Here is a 21,766-nt window from a genome sequence, read left to right on the forward strand (position 1 = left end):
GACACTTGGTACTCCTTAGCCCCCACAGGCAGCACACCCTGCTCACTCTCCAGCTGCCTTGCACCCGGTTGTACTATGTGCATTGCTCCCATGCTCCTCACAGTGCCTTTAAACCCAGGTGCCCTGGATGTCGCCTGCCTTGATTGGCTGCAGGTGTTCTAACAGCCTGTCTGCTTTTAATTGGTTCTAGTAGGTTCCTCATTACTGTGGTGTAGCCCTGCCGGTCATCAGGGACAGAGGCTGTTTCTCCTGGGCAGGAGTAGTCATCTGCTCTTGACTGCTAAGCTGTAAAGGATGGAGGGAAGAGGGCTGCTGCTGCTGCTCTGCTGTTCCAGCTGGGTGCTGGCCTCACTGCTACTGGCGCTGCTGCTGTTCCTCGCTTCTGCAGTGCTCCCCTGCTGGGCTGACCACCCACCCGTGCCCTGTCTCTTGATCCTGCTCACTGGCTGGCTAGTAGATTCCCGCCCCCACCCTTTGGTTCCTGCTGTTACTCATCTACAGCCCTTGAGGGAGGGGGCTGCTGGTGCTCCCGCGGGAGAACCCTGGGCTGAGGACACCTTCTGAGCGGGGTCCCTCCTGCTGGACACGACCACACCACCGGAGCTGCTGGGGCTGCGGGCGTTTGCTGGCAGAGCTGTTGGACCCGTAAAAACAGAAGCGCGCCCGCTGCTGGAACCACGGAAGAACCACGGTGGAGGATCCTGGACTGAGCTGTGTTGATGTGTTTGTTGGACAAACCACGGTGGCCCCCCCGCCATCGGGTCCTTCGCCCCACCACCATCCCCGCTCCGCCATACCCGCTTGCTGTTTTCCTCTTTTGCCTTTGGACTTCCTTCCTTTTGACGGAGCTGCCTGGGCCCTGAGCCCACCACGCCCACTTCCAATCGTTGGGCCTGCAGCAGCAAGGCAGCCTACCATGACTTTTTGCGCAGTGCTTGGTGGGCGCTACCACATGCCCCACACCCTTGGACTAGCTCTATTCCCCTTTTTTTGTCTGCCCCACCGTTCCGCTCTGTGGCCCTGAATAGTTCTGCCCCAGTCCTGCAGCTGTCCCCGTGGTCCTCTATCTACCTCCATTCCAGCTTGCCTTTCCCCCCACCGCTGTGCTCCACCAGCCGCCTGATTGATCCCTACCCCGTGTGCATGCCCTCCCAGCGCTGTGCCTTCCCATGTTGGTTTCCCCTATTCACTGCACTTCCCTCTGCCGTTGTCCTCCTCCTTGAAATCCCCGCTAGTGCAACTGAGGACGCCGGAACTCCCCTCTGTTGTCGGTGCCCCTGGAACCCTGCCCACGGCCTAGGTCGCTTGGTTGCCTCCCACACGCCCTTTAGCCTTCCCTTTCTGGCACCCTCCTCCCTGCCTGCAGCCTAGCGGGGAGAGTGGTTGCCTCTCTCTCCCTCCCCTCGCTGTTTGTCCGACCCCCCGCTCGTCGTTATGGCGGGGGACGCGGGGGGGGAGACCCCTCGGATGCTCCCACCGCCCTCCTCCACCGTGCCCGTGTCCACTGCCCTAAGCCCTACCTCGACCGCCGCTGCGATCCTATGCACCCGGCCCTACTGGGCACTGGCGGCAGCAAGTACTGGGGAGATCTCCACTGCTGCCACGTCCTCCCCCCTATCGATCGGGGAGCTTTCCCCAGCCGGTGGGAGGGCGGGGCAGGAAAGAGGGGTGGGCCCCTGCTAAAAAGACCAGGCCTCCATTGGGCGGAAACTGCTCCGCTGCCGCGGCCCACTTCCCGGCCTGCGCATCCCTCGCCACTTTTCCTCCACCAGCTCTGCGGGTGCTCCTCCCCGCCCCAAGGCGCGTCCTCCTATTCGCCCAGGTGAGTAGGCAGTCACGCCCCCACGCCTGCTCTGCGGCTCCCCACCCCGACTAACCCTTCGCCAATCTTCCTCGGTGCAAGTAAGCGTCTCTCACACATAGGCGGCTTGAGGGCGGGCAGGCCGCAAGGCGCTTTCTCACCTTGACCAAACGGACAACGCCGCGCATGCTGACGGTGTGCTGCGTCTATGCTCGAGGAGGTCGTTGGAGTAGACCCGGCGCGTCACCCCAATGGTGGACCCTACCTACGTGTGACGAGCATTGGCGAGGGTGGGCTGGAGGGCCCACGAGCAGCTGCAGTAGGTGCGCGCCTCCAAAATGGGAAGCGGGAGGCAGGGTGATGCTCGTGGGCGAGGCTCTGGCACCACGGCCCAGCCCCTGGCCGCACCGCCTCACGCCTTGGCCGCCCGGGGGCACCGGGACACCCGCCAGACGCGGCTGGAGGCGACATATGGCGACCGGCGACTGCCGTTCACGCGGACCACGTGCGCCGCCGGACCGCGGACGCAGTTTCCGCCAATCGAGCGGCCTGGTCTTCTCTCTCAGCCGGGGCCCTTACCCCTCTCTTCCCCTGCCGCGACCCTCTCCCACCCCAGGCCGGAGAAAGCCTCCCCCGAATCCGGAAGGGGGGAGGGACGCTGGGCCCAGCAGGCGAGATCCCAGTCTTGCTCGCCGCCGTGCCATGTAGCGCGCGCGGCCCTGATCAGCGCTGGATCCGGCAGCCGCGCGCCGTGCGCCACCCCGTCACGGGCTACGCGGCAGTCGCGACCACGCCGGCGGCAGTCTGGAGGAAGCGGGCCGGCTCGGGCAGCCCCTCGCGGCGGTTCCTCCTCCTCCTGCACGTCACATCGCCGGCACATAAGACGAAGCGGGGACAGGTGGAGCAACCGCGAGGGGAGGGAAGGAGGACGGGTGGAGGCGAACCACGCTCTCGCCCGTGGGGAGGCTGCAGGGCAGGGAGGAGGGGTGCCAGAAAGGGAAGGCGATAGGCGAGAGTGAGTGGGACGGCACACATCCAGATGGAGCGCGTGGACGTGTGTTCGCCAACTGGGAGGCGAGGTCAGGAGACCCTGGGAGTGCGTGTCACTGACGCCTCACGATCGACCGTCCGTTCCTCGCAGATTGTCCGCGTCGTGTCTCTGCCACCTGCGAGTTGCATATGCCTCTGCCTCTGGGGGGACGCCATCACAGCGGAGATCACTGGCAGCAGGGAGTCGAATGCATGAACCCTAGGGGAAACAACATCTGCCGCGCTTTGGGCTGCAAGAACCGGCACAAGCGCATGGGAGCCGGGCACCTCGGCGCTACACGAGTGTTAGGTAATCTAATTTCAGGGCAGGTCTGACTCGCTATCCAGGCCTGGGGGGTTAAGATGCAAAGCTGGTCAATACGGTCCGCTCAGACGGACGCCTGGCGGGGGGCAGTATCTGCGGAGGGGCTACTTTTGGAACTGGGGATCTGGGGGCAGCACTTACTACCAGTCAGGGGCCAGCCACGTAGGCCGAGGTGCATCACATTGCGACCTGTAGGGAGGCCGAGTGCTAGACAAAAAGGATAGAGGCTAGTCCAAGGGGTGTGCGGCCAGGGCTGTGAGTGGGCGACGCTCTGTGTAGGGATTGCCCTTAGGCCCAGACACGGAGGCAAGCGTCTGGAGGATCTTGCCTGAGAGCACCAGTCATGTGAGCGCCGGACTGTCATCACTGGCACCCTGTGCCCGGCACTCAAAGCTGGCGCCTCGTGCTGCTGCTGCCACCGTGGCCTTCCTAGGGACGATCATGCAGAGAGGTGAGGGAAGAGTGGAGCGGAGCATGCGCGAGCCAGCCTCAGCTCCAAGGACGTGAAGGAGTACGCGGCTAGTCTCAGGAGGGACAGCATTACGCGCTACGAGCTTTAGGCTTACCACCACTGCCTCCCCAAGTCTCTAGGCCATTGCCCTTGGCCCCCTGATCCGACCTGTAGCAACCCCCGATGCATGCCATGGAGGGCTGGTCTTTCGTGCAGGGAAGCGGCAAGCGGAAGGCTGAGCTCATTAACATCCTTCGGATCGAGGCCCGGAAGAGCAGAAGGGGTTCAACTGATGACGAGCCTTCCGCCTTGCTGTGAGTCAGACAGCAGGAGGAAGGTCCTGTGGTGAGGATAAAGAAGGTGTTTGGAGGAGGCCATGGGGAAGTAGCCCAGGGAGTTGTAGCTGTCATGCAGTTGTTACAGGAGGCACTATAGACAGCTGCAATCCACAGGGCCTGGGCTGGAACCTGGAATAGAGGGTGGGCCTGGGTTCCCCCCAAACCTCCCAATTCCTGATCAGACAGAAGAGGAGTTGACCCAGACTGTGGGTTCCCCAGAGAGGCGGATCACTGAGGTGAGCAAATCTGCCAATAAGTGCAGAACTCACCAAGGTAGAGGAGGAACTTGTCATAAGACTTATAGAAAGAGCCCTTCAAAAAACATTAAAATATATTACTGGCATGTGAAACCTTAACTTAGAGTAGTAGAGTACATACAAATCGCACCTGAGTTCATCCCTGCACAGCTGTTTACCCACCCAGGTGGTGCCTTCACACCTACACTGCTACTTTCAGCCATGTACTGCCTCCATGCTGCTGGAGCCTTTCCCTGTCAGAGGCAAAGACTATAGTGGCGGGAAGGCAGCTGGGAAATGGGAAAGACTCTAGCAATGGTGAGCGGGGTGGGTTTCCCATCAGAGGGAAAGAATTTGGCAGTGGGGAAAGTCTCTGGCAATCCCCTGCTGCTAGAGCCCTTCTCTGCCACAGTGAAAGACTCCAACAGTGGGGAAAGGCTCTGGCAGAAGGGAAGCAGAGGGGAAAGGCGGTGAAAGGCTCTGGCAGTGGGGAGCAGCTAAAGCCTTCCACACTGCTTCCTCTGCCAAAGTCTTTCACTGACATGTAGCTACACTCCACAGTGTGGACCCAGCTTGTTCTTTATTGCAGCTTGAAGCTACATATGCCATACACAGAGCCAAAGGTGCAGTAAAGTGTAGATGTAGCCTAACGGTATGTTTACGCAGCAGCCTAGGGTTGCCAGGCATCTGTTTTTTGACCAAAACACCCAGTCAAAAAGGGATCTGGTGGCTCTGGTCAGCACAACTGACCAGGCCGTTAAATATCTGGTCGGCGGTGCAGCAGGGGCCCAGGGCTAAGGCAAGCTCCCTGCCTGCCTTAGCTCCACGTGGATCCTGGAAGCACCTGCCAAGTCCTAGTGGCTCCTAGGCACATGGGCAGCCAGCGATGCTCCGCTCGCTGCCCCTGCCCCAGTGCCGGCCCCACAGCTCCCATTGACCAGAGAACCTGAATCGGCTCAATCAATATCAAACATCCATCTGCAGCTCCTGGAAAACAGTCTCCTCCTTAGAGGATAAAGCTGTTGATGCTGAAAATATAAGCCCCCATTTCAATATATGCTTCCTGTGTCTTCCTGAAGTAGTAGGATAAGCTCAGTATAAGTAACTGTTTTTGTCAATGGATCCCAGTCCTCTGTCTAGGTAGTATGCTTGTTTATACCTCAGTGACAGCAGCAGTGCACTAATGTGAGGCTATATGCCAATGGCAAACCCAGTGGGCCTGACTGTGATCTCACATTTGTAGGCACTGTTGACAGTGGTGTTACTCCTGATTTACACTTGTGCAAGTGAGATCAGAATCTGCACTGCCATGTCTAGTATGGAAAAGTGTTCTGCAAATGTACCACGTGCACCGTGAAAGCTCAGCACTTGTTTTTGAAAAATGCCATTATTGGTTTGTTACAATGGGGTGGCTAATTGGGTCATATGGAATGTGCTTGCTGCCTACTGCCATGAAAGAGTGCTTTACTGTTCCTTATACTCCCTTAAAGCAGGCAAACATAACTTTAACTTACACCTCTCCTTGTGTTTCATAATGGGCCAAATCTGACACCCTGCTGTGACTGCTTTGTGCCACCCTGATTTTGCAAAGAAGCTGAAAAGCCAACAGCTTGAGCCAGCTGAGGATTCCTCCTGAATGGGGAGATCCTTACATAGCATCAAGTTGCTGTAGTGACTGCTAGGTCATCCCATTCCAGGATGTAGTATCTGGTGCAGGGACTGTTGTTTGAGGAAAGGTGGCATACCTTTGTCTATTCCCCTGAGGTCCTGCACAGTTCCAATAGGGCCTCATTTTGCAGTCTTCCTAGTTTCTCATCTGTGTAACTGCACTGACTCCAATGGTGTAACATAACACCTGATTTAGTCTGGTATCAGAATCAATCTTATTGAGTTCCATGGGAACTGAGCCTGCTAATGCCATTGTTGTACTGAGTCCACCCACTGAATACCAGATTGGTTCAGGTGACTCTACTTTGCTACTTACATTCATTTTCTGATCCATGATTCTACCCTTACACCTGTGGGTAGATTCTACTATCAGATGCAGGAGGGCAACTCCCATTGAAGTCAGTGGGAGTTTCATAGGTCCCTAATATCTAATTTACATTACTGTTTATGACATCAGTAGAGCTAGTTGGAAACCAGAACTTCCATTCCACAGTAAAATTCTGACATTTTGAAATGTGTTTTCGTTTGGAATCAGAACAAAAAGTCAAAAATTCCTATGAGACAAGGTGGGTGAGGTAATGTCCTTTATTGGGCCAGCTTCTGCTGAGACAAGCTTTTGCGCTTACAGAGCCCTTCATCAGGTCTTGTAACTATCAAAATGTTTTGTTTTGCTAATGCGGAAACAAATATATAATATCATAATATAGATTAAAAATAATATTTAATATAATAAAAAGGTTGAAACAAAATGAAACTCTGTCAAAGCAAAACTTTTTGAAACTATCAAAATGTAATGAGAATGCAGAACATTTAATCAAAATTGATGCATTCCCACAAACCATTTCGATTTTGATGAAAAACTGTTCCATCAAAAGAGTTTGGACTAGCTCTAGTCATCGGCTTTGAATCTAAATCTAAAGGGGCACAAGCTGATGTAACTTACCACCTAAGGAAAAATGCCTGGAAAAATACTGTAGGTGCAAGAAAATTAGTGTGTGCTAGAGGAATAATTTGAACTTTGTTGGCAAATATTAAACAACAAAATCTTTACATTTGTTTTCACGTTCACATGTGTAGGCATTTAGATTTGTTGCATCAGTTTCATCAAGACACAGCAGCCAGGACTAGAAGACTTGCTGTCAGTTTCTTCATTGATATGATTAGAGCAGTCACACTGCTAACAAAGGTTTTAGGATGCTCATTTAGTGTAAGATGCTTGGAAATCTATTTCTCCATAGCATAATGCCTAAGATCCATGAAACACTGAAGGGCAATTAAAAAAAAAAAAAAGCCTGGCACTGAAAGAACTGATATCAGGCGTAGCTGACTTGACAACATGCATTTGGACAAGTGCTCAGACCATGGACTACATGTCAGTCACAGACTACTGGGTGCCATTTCCTAGTATCCATATCCCTTCCACCCCCCAAGTAAAATGCTGCCACAAAATGAGCATTTCTCAGTTTCTCCCTTTGGTAAAGAACACACTGCCACTCAATATTTTTGGTCCAGTTACAAAATGACTTACTTCCCAGGCCCAGAGATATGTGTGTGTATGCTTGAGAGAGAGTGAGTTTGAAATTGTCATGTCTGATGATAAATCCAAAATATCTAAATTGAAAGTAATAGCAACTAAAAGCCAGTCAGATGTTCTGTCATTTTTGGATGTAATAGCACGAAGCATTCTTGATGATGACAGAAATATTAAGCCTTAACTGACTGAAAAAGTCTGTGGTTATTTCAGTCACTCTTTTAAAGCCTATTGTATTTCTAGGTGAACTTTAGAAGTACAACAATCTTCCAGAACTGAAACTTACATTGGAGGAGCCCATTTGTTTGAATTGTCCATATTATATTGTGGAGAGATCCCAATTACCAAAAGAAATATAAAGTGTCTAGTGATTAAACATCAGGATGCAATTTAGCAAAAGGTATTAGTTTGAACTCTGAACAATGAACACTTATGAAACACTTTCGCTGTCTATTTAAGCCTTTTGAATTGATAACAGGATAAATTAACGTTGGCAGTGCATCCCTTTGCCAAGTTCTCCTACTTAGACTAATTTTAAAACTGAACTCTTAGAAAAATGAAACTATCTGATTATGGACAATGTGCTGCTGGGTTTGGAAAATGATCTTAGACCAACTAAGATTGAGCGATTAGAATTAATACTCTCTACTTTTCCAGGCCACAGTTCAAACTCTTTAAATGTTCTGGATTAATCTGGGATAGAGCATTGCAAAACTGTTCTATTTACTTTCCTGAGGAAAGGCATTTGGCAGAGGATCCATGTCTTGTGCATAGACTAGGAAATTAATTCAGCTGTGGCTGGGATGATAGGTACCTTCAGAAGTTTTAGGTACGATCTTCTCCAATACCCAAAACTGAAAAGCAATAGGACAGATTCTCAGCTGGACTGACTTCAGCAGAGCTATGACAATTTACATCAGCTGAGGATCTGGCCAGCTTTAACTGCATTGATATTTAAGGGCCAGATCCTTATACTCTGTCTCATGCTGACTACTCATGGAGTAAGGTACTGTTCAGTATAAGTGTATCACAATCTAGCTACAAATATCTGAATTGCTCCAGTGACTTTCAGGAAAAATTGTTTAGAGATCTGGTGACCAAATTCTGCCCTCCAATACATGCACCCGTGTAGTCAATGAGCCAACTTCTGCCCTAGCTACACTGGTGTAAATCCAGAGTAAGGACTTAATTGACTTCAGCGGAGTTACTCCAGACACACACCAGTACAACAGAACACTATTGGGTTTCCTGTACATATTACCTGAGGGCAGAATTTGACCCACTGACTTTACAGACAAATATTAATTGTGTGCTACATAACAAGCCTACATTTGGAGTTCACAAGCAAAGCTCAAAGCTGGTATCTGAGCCGCTTCTTCTGCATCATTTAGGGATATGCTTATCTGTTTCTCTTTATAAACCATGTTCCAGGTAAAGTTATGCATGATGTTGTAATAAGCCTTTGTCCCAAATCTGGACCTTAGCGTCCAAACTCTGGGTGCTTAGCAGAAACCTCCAAGCTTAATTACCAGCTTGGATCTTATCTCGCTGCCACCATCCAAAATTTCCAGGGTTTGTGCCGCCTCTTGGTTCTCCCACCCTTCTGGAAGGACTAGCACTAGAAGCTCTGAGTCCTTACTGGCAAGGGAACATAATCCCTCCTTCCCCCTCTCTCTCCACAGACTTTCTCTCTGGGCTAACCGATAGTATGGATGCAATCTTTTCATACATACAAGAAAGCATGTTCTCCTCTATTCACAAAGAGACAACCCAAATACAAGGAAACGAGATGATCCTATCTCTTTCCCCTCCCACAACTCCCTGTCTGCAGAGCTACCCCCGAGATCTACACAGAAGAGAATTCCCTCCCGTCTTAAGCTAACAGAGAGAAATAAACAAGTCTAAAGAGAAAACTTTATTAAAAAAAAAAAAGATGAAGACATAAGAATATAAACTCTGGCAACTAAGATGAATATAGCTTTGCTATAAGAAAATATGAATAAACAGCTGATTAAAAGATATCATTGAAACATTCCGCATTACACACATGTAAATACACCCAAAACAACATAAAAGCTAATATTGTTTTTTCTACCGTACTTACAAGTTGGGAACAGAAGATAAGATGATAGAAAGAACCTTCTCATAGCTGAGAGACAAACAAAAGACTCAGAGTCCAAAAATTCCCTCCCTGACTTTTAAAAAATCCAGTTTCCTGATTGGTCCTCTGGTCAGATGTTTGGTTCCCTTTGTTAACCCTTTACAGATAAAAGAAACATTAACCCTTAGCTCTCTATTTATGACAGATGTCATCTTTTAAAAAACCAAATCACATAGAATATGTGACCAGCAGTTTCTAATTATGAGTAAATTGTTCCTACTTCCTTTGGGACAGATTGTAGCTGGCCTTTGCACAGTTGAACAATGGGGAGAGTGGTATATAAGAATTGTTGAACTAGATTAGTGCTCCATCTACTTTGGTTCCCTTCTCATCAAAAGTCCCCAGTACCAGATATTTCAGACAAAGTGTACAAGAAACTCTTCTGTGACCGTTATGGGATATCCTGCCCTTAGGAAAAGTTTCCTCGTGGCCCTGAACCACGAGGTATTATATCCCTTCCCAGGCAGGGCCAATTCCCAGACAGATTTTTGCTCTAGATCCCTAAACAGCCCCCTTAAGGATTGAACTCACAACCATGGGTTTAAGCAAGCCAGTACTCAAACCACAAAGCTATTCCTAGCAACCCTCTATTAGTAGGATCTCTGGTTCATGGTTATTTTTTCTCTCCTTTTTTAACCTAAATTTTTTTTCTAAGCTCTTTTAAAAAGTGAATTTAGCCTTTCTGAAAGGTGCTTTTCTGACAGCTCTCGAGAGTGCAGTCTTCTGTTTACTGGACCTCTACAACAGGTACAGAGAGGAAGCAATGCAAACTTCCTTACACAGCAGCAGAAATGTGCACTGCTTTTCTTATCCCCACAGCTAAGAGTTAGATAGGTGGTAGTTTGGTTTTCGTTATCAGTTAATTCTTGGCCTTTCTGATGAGGAAGTGGGGCCCAATTACTGGATGCAAATTGTTGCAAAGGAATGGTGCCAATCATGGTGATTTTATTATATCCATAGCTGTACACTTGGAGCAGGGCAGACATCTCCACTGTTTCACATGGCCCTGTAAACAACCATGGTTTAATACCTATATTTGATCACTGCTGTATTGGACCAGGTACAGTGAAGCCTCCATATTCCATTTAGCCATTCAATCCCTCCTGTTACATTTTTCACATTCAAAGGCTGACTGTTTGGAGGCTTTGAAGGTTAAAATGATCTGCCAGTCATTAAATCATTAATTACTGCCATGCTGACTTGTGTTCCTTCAACAAAACAGTGATGACATGTCAGCCATCCTGCATTGGCTAAAGTTGTGATGTCATTATTGGCAGTATCTTCTTCCGACAGTAATGACATGGCCATTTGACAACTTCCTACAATTATCCGGGTATTTTAATTCTTGACCATCTCAAGCGGTGCTGTGTAATCCTGAAATGCCAGCACAAACCCCATGCTCTATGTAAATCCCACTTAATCTCTCAAAATAGGTCTTCAGTTAGACATAAGTGGTACATAGGCCTGGTGCTCGCCCTTTGCGCAGGGGTATATTTCACCCTCAGTGCACAGGACTGGATTAGTACTCTGCAATGTGTTCTGAGTAAAGGGTGGTTTGTAGTAGCCCTTTTCCAGGAGAGTCACAAATGAGTCCCTGTTTCTGCCTTGTTCCATTGGGGAAATAAACTGAGCCAATCCCTTTCCTGGTCCTGTTTACATGCCTCTCCAGGTCAGCTCAGTAGTGCTGGCCTGCAAGTTTGGGCTGGGAGGCTCTGTGCACTGCCCCCTCCCCGAGTGCCGGCTTCACAGCTCCCAATGGCTGGAAGCTGTGAGGGCGGCGCCTGTGAGCGTGAGGGCAGTGCGCAGAGCCTCCCTGGCCACCCATGCGCCTAGGGGCTGCAAGGATCTGGCAGCTGCTTCCTGGGAGCTGTGATAAGCGCCACCTGGACTCCACCCCTCAACCCCCTGCCCCAGCCTGGAGCCCTCTCCTGCATCCCAAACTCCTCATCCCTGGCCCCACTCCAGAGCCCACACCTCTAGCTGGATCCTGTACCCCCTCCCTTACTCTGAACCTCTCAGCCCAGAGCCCTCTCCTGCACCCCAAATCCCTCATCCTTGGCCCCACCCCACAGCCTGCACTCCCAGCCAGAGCTCTTACACCCGTTCTGCACCCCAACCCCCTGCCCCAGTCCAGTGAAAGGTTGGGGTACAGCAGGTGATGGAGGAAGGGGGGATGGAGTGAGCAGAGATGGGGCCTAGGAGAAGGGATGGGGCGGGGGGCCAGGGGTGTTCGGTTTTGTGCCATTAGAAAGTTGGCAACTCTACCCTCCATCCCAACCCTACCAGCATGAAAGCATGGTGCTAGCCCATGCAGGGCCCTAAGCAGGAATATTTTGGGGCCCCCCATAGCACATATAATAAAAAGTGAATAGGAGTCCCCCTTGAGCTACTCGGGACCATGAGCAATTGTTTAATTTTCTTATGCTTAGCTTCGGCCTTGCATGAAGGCTTTTGTATTGCTTTGATGTTTTCACTTTATAAATGAATAAAACAACTGAATCGATAAATATTAACATAACACATACTGCTGTGGCAACTCAGCACTTCACACCAAAAATTAAAAACGAATTACATAAACCACCCACAGTGGGAAGCTTTAGTGGAGATAAATCTGCTGCTGCTCATGCCAGAAAAACAGATTGCCTAGAATCAAAACAAAACCAAAAACAGTTCCACGTTGAACAAAATAAAATAAATACACCTGGGTCTCTCTTTGGAACCGATGATGAAGCTTTGATGACCCTGCAATGTGTACTGGAAATGGGGGAGATCATGCCAAATGAGAATGGATTTACCAGGGCTGGCATCAATTACTTGCAATACTTGAAGTTCACATCATCCCCTGATACTCAGAATGGGATTGCCAGCAATCCCCAGATTCATGGGACAGGCTGTTTTTTTTTTCCCACAGGTCTTCCCCTCAAGTGTAGCTTTCAGGACAAATCAAAAAGTGTGTTGTGATGATGTTCCATCCTGATGCAGTATCACAGCACAATGAAATTTTGTCCCTATGGGACAGCTTTGGCACTACACAATAACATCATTACTAGTAACTGACATCATGTCATCACATGTCATTGTGAATGTAGTGGACAGGAGAGGGTTAGGAAGAGTCCCTAGATCTTGATGCCAGCCCCAGCCGTTAGTAAATAATGAAAAGTTTTTGATTGACTTTACCTTCGCTGTGCAAGGTAATAATTACTTGACAATTCTAATGTTCTTCAGATCAACGGAGTCACACAGTCTATTCTCAGACACGTCACGATTTCTCATGTCTGCAGATGCATAGCCTTTAATGCACAAATGAACTTGAGATGTCACCCAGATTACATTAAACTTTCAACATGAAACAGTTGTTTCTGTTGTTCTAGTGTTATAACCAATACTCTGCCATTAAGATTACTTGGTGCTAAATCGCATACACATTGCATTAAAAAACCTTTTATGGCTGAGTGCCTTACTTGTGTACAGTGTGCTTTGCATATTAGCTGCTCCCCTGTGTGTTTTACTGTTTTTAAAGATATACTTTTAGGCATGTAACTTTCCGACTAAGACAAAACTGTAACCCAATGATTAGGGAGCGCTCTTTGGCCTGTGTGCACTGATGCTGAGCTGTGCCTGGCAATTTTATGTAGCATATTCTTAAGCACAGGGTACAGACTTGGTCATGCATAATTTAATTTATTAAAGTTAAAATATACATTAGGCCTCATGCCCTCTGAAGCAGGAAACCAGTAATTTAATTTAAAATTAATTTGCTATGAAAGCAGAAAGACATTTGAAAGGACCAGTACAAACCTGACATTCTGAGAACATTTGTATGAAAAGCAATTTACTTAACCAACCACTCTCCTTTTCTCCAATGTTATTTCAGATAGTTATAGTTTTAATGAGATTTTTTTTGCCTCACATCTCTTCTGCTGCCTTCTGCAGTGAGGTAGCTGTAGAATCAAGGAAGGTGGGGAGGGAAGGGACAGAGAAACTTCTTTAAAACATGATTGTTGAAATCCAGTTACACTTGTAATCTTTTTCTCAGCATGAAAGTCCCTCTAAGTATTTCAGCATAAGTCTTTGAAATCATCTTGAGCTTTATTAATATTTTAGTAGCAGCGGCAGTAATGATATAAAGTATGGTAATACTTTGTTAAGCTATTGGAGTTACAGGCTAGATTCTCAGCTGGTGTAAATGAGTGGAGCTATGCTGATTTATACATATCTAGCCTTATAAATTTAGGGTCTAATCCTACAAACACAACCAGGCATAATTCTTAGTACTCCGAGTAATATAGAATTCTACAATAGCGATCATCACACTTGCTAATAAGTGTCTGAATTTAATGGCACTACTTGTGGTAGTAAGTACTATGGCAAGTAGTAACTATTAGCAGAATGTGGCATTCAGTTTCATTCAGAATTGGGGCTCTGATTAAGCAGTCCATCCCTGTTCAGTAAAGCATCTGAGCATGTGTGTAACTTTAAGCATGTGGTTAAGTCTTGTTGATTTTACTGGGCTCCAGAATGTACTTACATGCTTTGCTGAATGGGGTAGACTTAGTTCATGAATAGGGACCTATGTAGAAACAACGATAACAGAAAGCTGACCATAATGAGAGAAGATTATGCTTCCCCATCTTCTGTTTTAAGATTGTTTTATCTTTTTCGATGTTCTGTGGGTTTCCTTCCTCTTAAACTTGTCTCTTTCCTTCTTTTCATGTGGTTTTCTTTCTACCATTAAGTACAGATGTGTACAGTACTATAGGATATTGCAGGCTTACCTACCTCTGGTGCTTATGCTAAGGCTGTCTAGCACTTTTGTGGGTAAAACTTTTCTCGGTCAAGGGTATGAAAAAACACACCCCTGGCCAACATAAGTTTCACCACAAAAGTGCCAATGTAAACAGCACTATGCCGACATAGCTACCGCTGCTTGTTGGGGGTGTTTTAATTATGCTGACAGGTGAGCTCTCCCCCATCTGCATAGAGCGGTTACATGGGAGACCGTATAGCATCGCAGCTTCAGCGGTACAGTTGTGCTCCTCTAAGTTCTGTAGTGTAGACACAGCCTAAATACTGCTGCCTGATTTTGTGACTGCAGATTGCATCTCTCAATTATTTGGCTGAACTGAAATAACCTCTTTGTGTTGTTTCTGGTCACTGGAGACAAATTCTCTCGCAAAAAATAGAGACTAAAAATGAACAAGACTGCAGGACAATTCTTTCCTCTAACAACAATGCCTGAGAAGAAGGCAGGTCCCACTTTTTTTTTTTTTTAACAGCAAAGCATCTTAACATATACAGTTGCTAAGCCTGAAAAGTTACAGCATAATCATGTGCAATCATGTTGCTTACCATTTTGCCTTAAAGAATCATCCCTCAGTGAGTGTAGTTCTAGCTGAGGAGTTCTGCTTAAGAAATAAAAGCATGCGGCCAAAAAACAAGAAAATAAACATATCAAGGATTATCTCCAGCAGGAAAAACAGCTGCAACTAAAGGGGCAGCAATGCAAAAGCCCAGGAGTCCGGAGTCAGACCTCTGAGATTTGTGAAGAGCTAAGTGAGTTGTACGTGGATAAACAATTGAAGGCTGAGCTGCCGCCAACACCATCACCACTACTGCTAGGGCAAAAAGAGGTAACAGAAACAACTTTCCTACCTGATATTGCATGCAATCAGTAGACCAAGATAATAGTGCATGTGATAGAGATTAAGGTGGGTTTATTTGGTTTGAAAAAACAAAGAACCTCTCCAATGGCAAGGAAGAAATAATAGGTAGTAGCTTTGGTAGCCTTGATAAAGGAGCAGAGGTTCTTATAAAAACACTGAAGAACTTGGAAAATGCATTAAAAATAAAAATATTTGCAAGTGGTATCCAAGTGGTATCAAGAAATGCAACCATAGAAGAAACTGTAAAGTTACCATCTGTGGCTTTAGGATCTGAGGTCCATGCTATTCCCTTCTGAAAAGTGACGATGTAAACAAAGAGTTGTTTCTTGGATGAAGTCAGAGGCATGTCTGCTGATTTCATTGGATTAAAATAAGTTTTTTTGTTCCTTTTAGCACTGCAGAGCCAACACACAGCTATGAGAATTTAAGCACCTAACACACAAATAATAAATAAATAGTAATCCCTGCTGTAATTCAGTTGGTGTCAGCTAAAGTGTGGGTTTCCAACTGCCTCTCAGTCTTCTCTGGGAGGTATGCATATGTGATGATGCGGTTCTGGCGGGACCCAACTGAGAGTGCCAATTCAGGACAAATTGCTTAAACAGGGCAGTTACAGCCCAAGGCTGGGGTTTTTTCATGTCTAAGGCAAACCAAATCAGCCAGATAAAGAGGACTTTGGTCTCACCCCACTGGCTAACCACAAGTCACAAGCAATTAGACACTCCAGTTTCCCAGTATCACCACCAGTGCCACTCGTCCTGGGAATGAATAGTTATGAAAACCAACACCCCAATAAAAGAAAAAAGGTTCTCTCGATCACAAAGAATCAAGCCCCAGACCCAGGTCAATATACACATCAGATCTTACCCACAAATCATGCTGTTGTCAATCCTTTAGAACCTAAAATCTAAAGGTTTATTCATAAAAGGAAAAAGATATAGATGAGAGTTAGAATTGGTTAAATGGAATCAATTACGTACAGTAATGGCAAAGTTCTTAGTTCAGGCATGTAGCAGGGATGGAGGTTTGAATCAAGTCTCTGGAGTACATCCCCTGCTGGGATGGGTCATTCAGTCCTTTGTTCAGCTTCAGTTTGTAGCAAAGTTCCTCCTGAGGTAAGAAGCAGGATGGAGATGAGGCATCAATCTTTTATAGTCTTTTTCCAGGTATAAGAACACTTCTTTGTTCTTACTATGGAAAATTACAGCAAAATGGAGTTTGGAGTCACATGGGCAAGTCCCTCCATACATTGCTGAGTTAAAAGGCGTATCTGCCTTCTCTCAATGGGTCAGTTGTGTAGCTAATGGTCCTTAATGGGCCATCAAGCAGGCTAGGCAGAGCTAACACAAACTTGTCTGGGATGTCTTCCAGAAACATAGCATAAGTTTGAAGTACAGAAAATATAGAGCCAATATTCATAACTTCATGTTGTATACAGTCCCAGATTATATCAGTAACATCACAGCATATTATTTCTTGAGTTTGGTAGAATTACTGTGGTATTGCACAAAGTTGACAGTCAGTAACAGAGCAAAAATGCTAACAAATTGTTTCACTACACTAGGTGACACCAGTGCTTTAAAGTCCAAACATGCTGATAACCTATCTGCTTTTTTTCAGAAGAATTTAGTATCTGATATAATAGATATCTCTGTAGATAGAGATTGGTGTTGTGTTCTGTTTGAAATCTGGAATTCCATGTTTTGAGATGTATTATTTTTGTAGTTCTAATGTTGTTTGAAGGTAGGAACTGAACTAGAAGAAGGGAAAGAAAGTTGTTCGAAGAGGCATCATTTTAAGGTCCGTGCTTGCAAAAATAACTATTCCACACCCCCAACATAAAATACTTAGAGTCTGAACCCAGCAAAGATCACAGGGAGGGATTTCTGTGGTATTCCAGGAAGCATGGAACATTCACTGAGCTAGTTCATCCTTTCTATACACATTGATTCCTATTTGTAATATTGTGACTAGAAAATTCACTAGCCATAAAAACATTTAAATTAGAGATATTTACACTGTTTAGTTAGAATAATTCTCAGTTTTTCATTTGAACCCTCATCCCCAGATTAATTAAAAGGGCCCTGAATTTAAAACGAGGTAGACTCAGAAACAATTAATATTCCAGCCTCAGGAAAAATTACATTCTAAAAGATGTAAGATCACAAGCTAGTAAGATCTAGAGATACCATTGGCTGAAGATGCAAGTTCATTTCTGGAATTGTTTAGTATAAGGAGTGAAGCCTTCTGCATGTAACATAATAGTGAGGAGAACCTAATTTCAGGTTTACATTGTGTTAGTTTGTTGTTTTTTCTGCCCCCTCCGCTTCCAAAACTGTACATTTTAATTTCTCTCTCTAGAGAGAAACTTGCACTAAAGCAGGAAATTGGACAATTATATCCTTTTGTTAATTTTGGAATGAAATGCTATGATTGTACTGGAACATTCTAGCTGTGATATATTCAGCAACATGGTGATAAAACGATAATCCCCATTTCCTCCCTCACCTTTAAATGGGTCCCAGAATACAAATGCCATCTTCATCTAGTAAAATACAACTATTTCTATTTGTGTCTGCTCAAAAAGCGGTGGAGAAACGTGGCAGTATTCCATGGAACACTGGAAACCAAACGGAAGTTCACATCAGGCTGTGAATTCCAGCATTAAAGAGTAGAGCCCAAAGGATGCTATTTTTGAAGGTCAGAGTCTGCATGGGCATTAAATGCCTAGAGTCCTACTCTTCACAAATAATCTCTGTGAGGTCTCATAGGGCAAATAAGGACAAGTTGATCTATTTGATAAATGTCCTAGGATCTTGGGAGTAGCCATATAAAGTAAATAATTGTTAGGAAGTCTCTTAACAGATTTGTTTGGCCCAAGAGAGAGGATTTTCAATGATTCATTCAGTAAGAGGAAGTCATAAGACACATTGAATGTGTTGGGAATAAAACAATGTTGATGTCAGTAAAGAATAAATTATATGATTAAAAATTAATCTCATATGAACTGTCAGAGGCATTTGAGAAATAGAATCATTGATGTTAGAGATGGAAAAGACCTGTTAGGATGATCCAATTCATCATCCCTATTGAATATTGTCCTATCATCTTTAAATGTCTCAAGCAACTGGGATTTCACCATTTCCCAATGCAGACTATTCCCCAGCCTAATAGATCTCATTGGCAGGAATATTTTCCTGACAACTAGCCTAAATTTTGCCTTTCTGAATTTCATCTCATTATTCATTTGTACTATCATAAAGCATTCCTCTTCTTTAATGAATTAATACTTTTTAAATTTTAGAATACTTTTATAACCATCCCTCTTCCCCCCCACCCCCATTTGATCTAAATTTAACTAAGCTATACATATTAATTCTCTTGTTTAATCATTCCTCCAACTAAGCCCTCCATCCCACTGGTCATTTTTGTTGTTTTTCTGTCAACTCCTTATTTATCTCATTTCGGTGTTGAGATAGCCAGAACTAACACAGTATTCCAGGTATAGGAACCCAACATCTGCATAGAGAATAAATATTACCTCTGAGGTTAAGACATGATGCTTCTTTGTACACAGCCCAAAACCACATAGGTCTTCTGCATTGCCGTATCCCACTGTAAAATCATGTCTAATTCACTTTCTGCTGTTACTGCAGGTGTGTCTTAGAGTCACAGGGGTACATGTTTCTCCTTTCCACTGAATATCTGTGCTTCAGTTATCTTTTCCCTGGTTTGTACTTTTCCAAGACCAGCCTCATTTTCCATCCATGTTTCTAATCTCTCTTCTTCTGTCCTTGCTGCAGGTCACCACTCCTTCCAGTTAGTAATTTTACCATTCAGTCCCTCTTCTACATCATTCACAAAGATAAGGCTGGACCTAACACTGATCCCTGGGGTAAACCACTAGATACTTCCTCTTTCCTAGTTGCCGTTTGTCACTGTCTTATGTTTATGGTCCTTCAGATATCTGTCAATTAATCTGACAGTGGTTGAATTCAAGATAATTAGAATTAATGTTAAGAGTAGACTTTTGTGTGACACTGAATCAGATGCTTTACTAAGATTCATGTGTTGTATCTGCCATTTTCCTGCCATTCACTAATTTTATGAAATAAGACTGGGATTTCAAGATACCCATCAACTTTCAATGGGAGTTGAGCATCCTGACACCCTGGAAGAACTTGCATTTTGGCACCCCAGGTGCTGCTGCCTCCCCAGACTCCCCATGCACCCAACCACCCGCCTGTCACCCGTGGTTCCTGCTGCCTGCCCCAGCCCCCGCATCATCTCCTTCTGTTCTCTAGCCTGAGATCCTGAACATCTACACAGCAATTTTTAGCCTCACCGCGCAAGTCCTGACAGCCAAAGTCAGCTGACCCAGAGTAGCCACGGCCGTGCCACAGGTTTCTTATTCCAATGTAGACATATCCCTAGTGGCATTTAGGGGAGACCTTACACCAGTGGAAGATCTGTCATAGCAGAGTTCTGTTCTGCCAAATCTCCTCCATTCATGCCTTGCCCCTAACATGCCCTCTCTTTCTCCTTATGCCAGGCAGCTGGCATAGGAGGTGACAGCTATCCCAGCAGTATGCCAGTAAGGAGAATTCCCCTGCCCAAAGCCATTTTACAATGCTGTGGTGCACAGTGGCCTTGATGGTCTAGAGGATCCACCCTTAAGCCTTTATAAATCTATCTACAGTTCATGGTTCCATTATTCTCTAGGAGTTTACTGATTTTGTTCTCTTAATATTTATTCCAACGACTTAATAAATATCAACTGCCGGGATCATTCTCCTTTCCTTTCTTAATGTATATTGTCTGAACCTGCAGATTTATATATGTTCAGTGTTTTTACTTCCACTTTAACATATACACCTCTACTTTGATAGAACGCTGTCCTTGGGAGCCAAAAAATCTTACCGTGTTATAGGTGAAACCATGTTAAACTGAACTTGCTTTGATCCACCAGAGTGCGCGCGCGCGCGCACACACACACACACACACACACACACACACACAGAGCACTGCTTTACTGGGTTATATTCAAATTCGTGTTATATCAGGTGGCGTTATATCAGGGTAGCAGTGTATTATTTTTACAGGATCTTCCTCACTTCTTACTAGGTCAGACTTCTGTTATTTTTAATGGTGAACATAGATTTTGAAAAGGAGATAATTATCTTCATCATATTTGAGTTGTCATTAATGACATCTCCTTCATCAAACGTTACTTTGTCTCTAGAAAATATCTTTCCCTTCTTATTCCTTTTAGCTAGACGAGTCAGAATTTTTAATCAAAATGATTTTTTTGATGAAAAATGCCATTTTTGGCAAAATTGAAATGTTTAGAAAAGCATGTCGATTTTTGGGTACTGGTACCAAACTGAGTCTCTTCTCGCCATCTGACACTTTATCTTTACTGGTAGGAAGTACATCCAAAATGGTTTCTCTTCTAGTTGGAGTTTTTACTTTCTTTGTCATAAAGTTGTCTTGTAGTGTATGTAACTTAGGAAGCATTTTAACAATCTGTGTTTGGCTGTATTTATAACCCAACAGGTAAATGGGCAAATAAAATCCCTCATGAATGGGTATCCAGTGGTTCTGACTGCGCTGAAAGTTGGCCCAGCATTTTTTTCATTCTTGTTCTCATCTAGTCTTGGTAGTCTCTAGACAGTGAGCCACTTTCATATTTTCATTCTGAATAGGAATTTTTAGAAGCTTTGCCCAATTAAGTCTGTGATTAACTTTTATTTTTGCCCTCTCTCTTGATATGATATTTTTCTGCTTTTTAATTGTTTGTAATCCTTTTTCACGAGAAGTTCAGAGAATTGTAAACCCTGTCCAAGACCTGTGGGTTGTTGTAATTAATTGCAGATGAATAAGTTTTGTCCCACGTGGTAAGCATTTCTGGAATCAATTTGGTCCATTTTAATATAACTTTAGCTTCTCATTTAATTTGGCTGTAGATTTTACATGGACTGTGTGCATTGGAAAGCAGAAGGCTCATTTTCACCTTAGTAATAAGTATTAAAGTTTTAGTTGTTCTTTAACTGCATTATCCTCATTAAAAATTTTGTATACACATCCCACCTTTCACCTGTATCTCAAAGTACTTAACAAGCATATGTAAGTATTATTATCTCATCTTGTGGATGGACATAATAGTATTACAAACTGAGGCTCAAATAAGTTCAATGGTTTATTAGAAATTACAGAGTGAGTCACTGAATGAATAACCTATGCCTCCTGACAGTTATTGTTTTGTATTATTGTATTGCCTAGTAGACCCTAGCCAGCATTGGAGCTCCATTGTGACAGGCGCTATTACAACACATCATATGACACACTCTGCCCTTAAGGGTTTATAATCTAAACAGACAAGACAGGCAATGCTTCAGGAAAAGGGATTATTATACCCATTTTACAGATGAGGAACTGATATGTAGAGAGAGGCAGTGTCACCTTGGGCAAGTTTCTGAAAGTCCCAGACCCAGGAATGAAACCAGATCTCTTAATCAAGTACCTTAACCACTGGACCATGGTTCCTCATAATAGGGTTGCAT

The 21,766-nt window shown here is 45.2% G+C and overlaps 1 protein-coding gene across 1 annotated transcript in view; it reads left to right on the plus strand.

The window, feature by feature from the left end:
• LOC116838877 (sodium channel protein type 5 subunit alpha-like) overlaps positions 1–21,766 on the plus strand; it is a 351,647-nt gene that overhangs the window by 230,235 nt on the left and 99,646 nt on the right. Inside the window, exon 18 of the mRNA XM_075062179.1 lies at positions 15,009–15,170. Coding sequence (XP_074918280.1) covers positions 15,009–15,170 — 162 coding nt within the window. The remainder of the gene's footprint in view (positions 1–15,008; positions 15,171–21,766) is intronic.

This window comes from Chelonoidis abingdonii, chromosome 2 (assembly GCF_003597395.2).
Source record: "Chelonoidis abingdonii isolate Lonesome George chromosome 2, CheloAbing_2.0, whole genome shotgun sequence".
NCBI lineage: Eukaryota > Metazoa > Chordata > Testudines > Testudinidae > Chelonoidis > Chelonoidis abingdonii.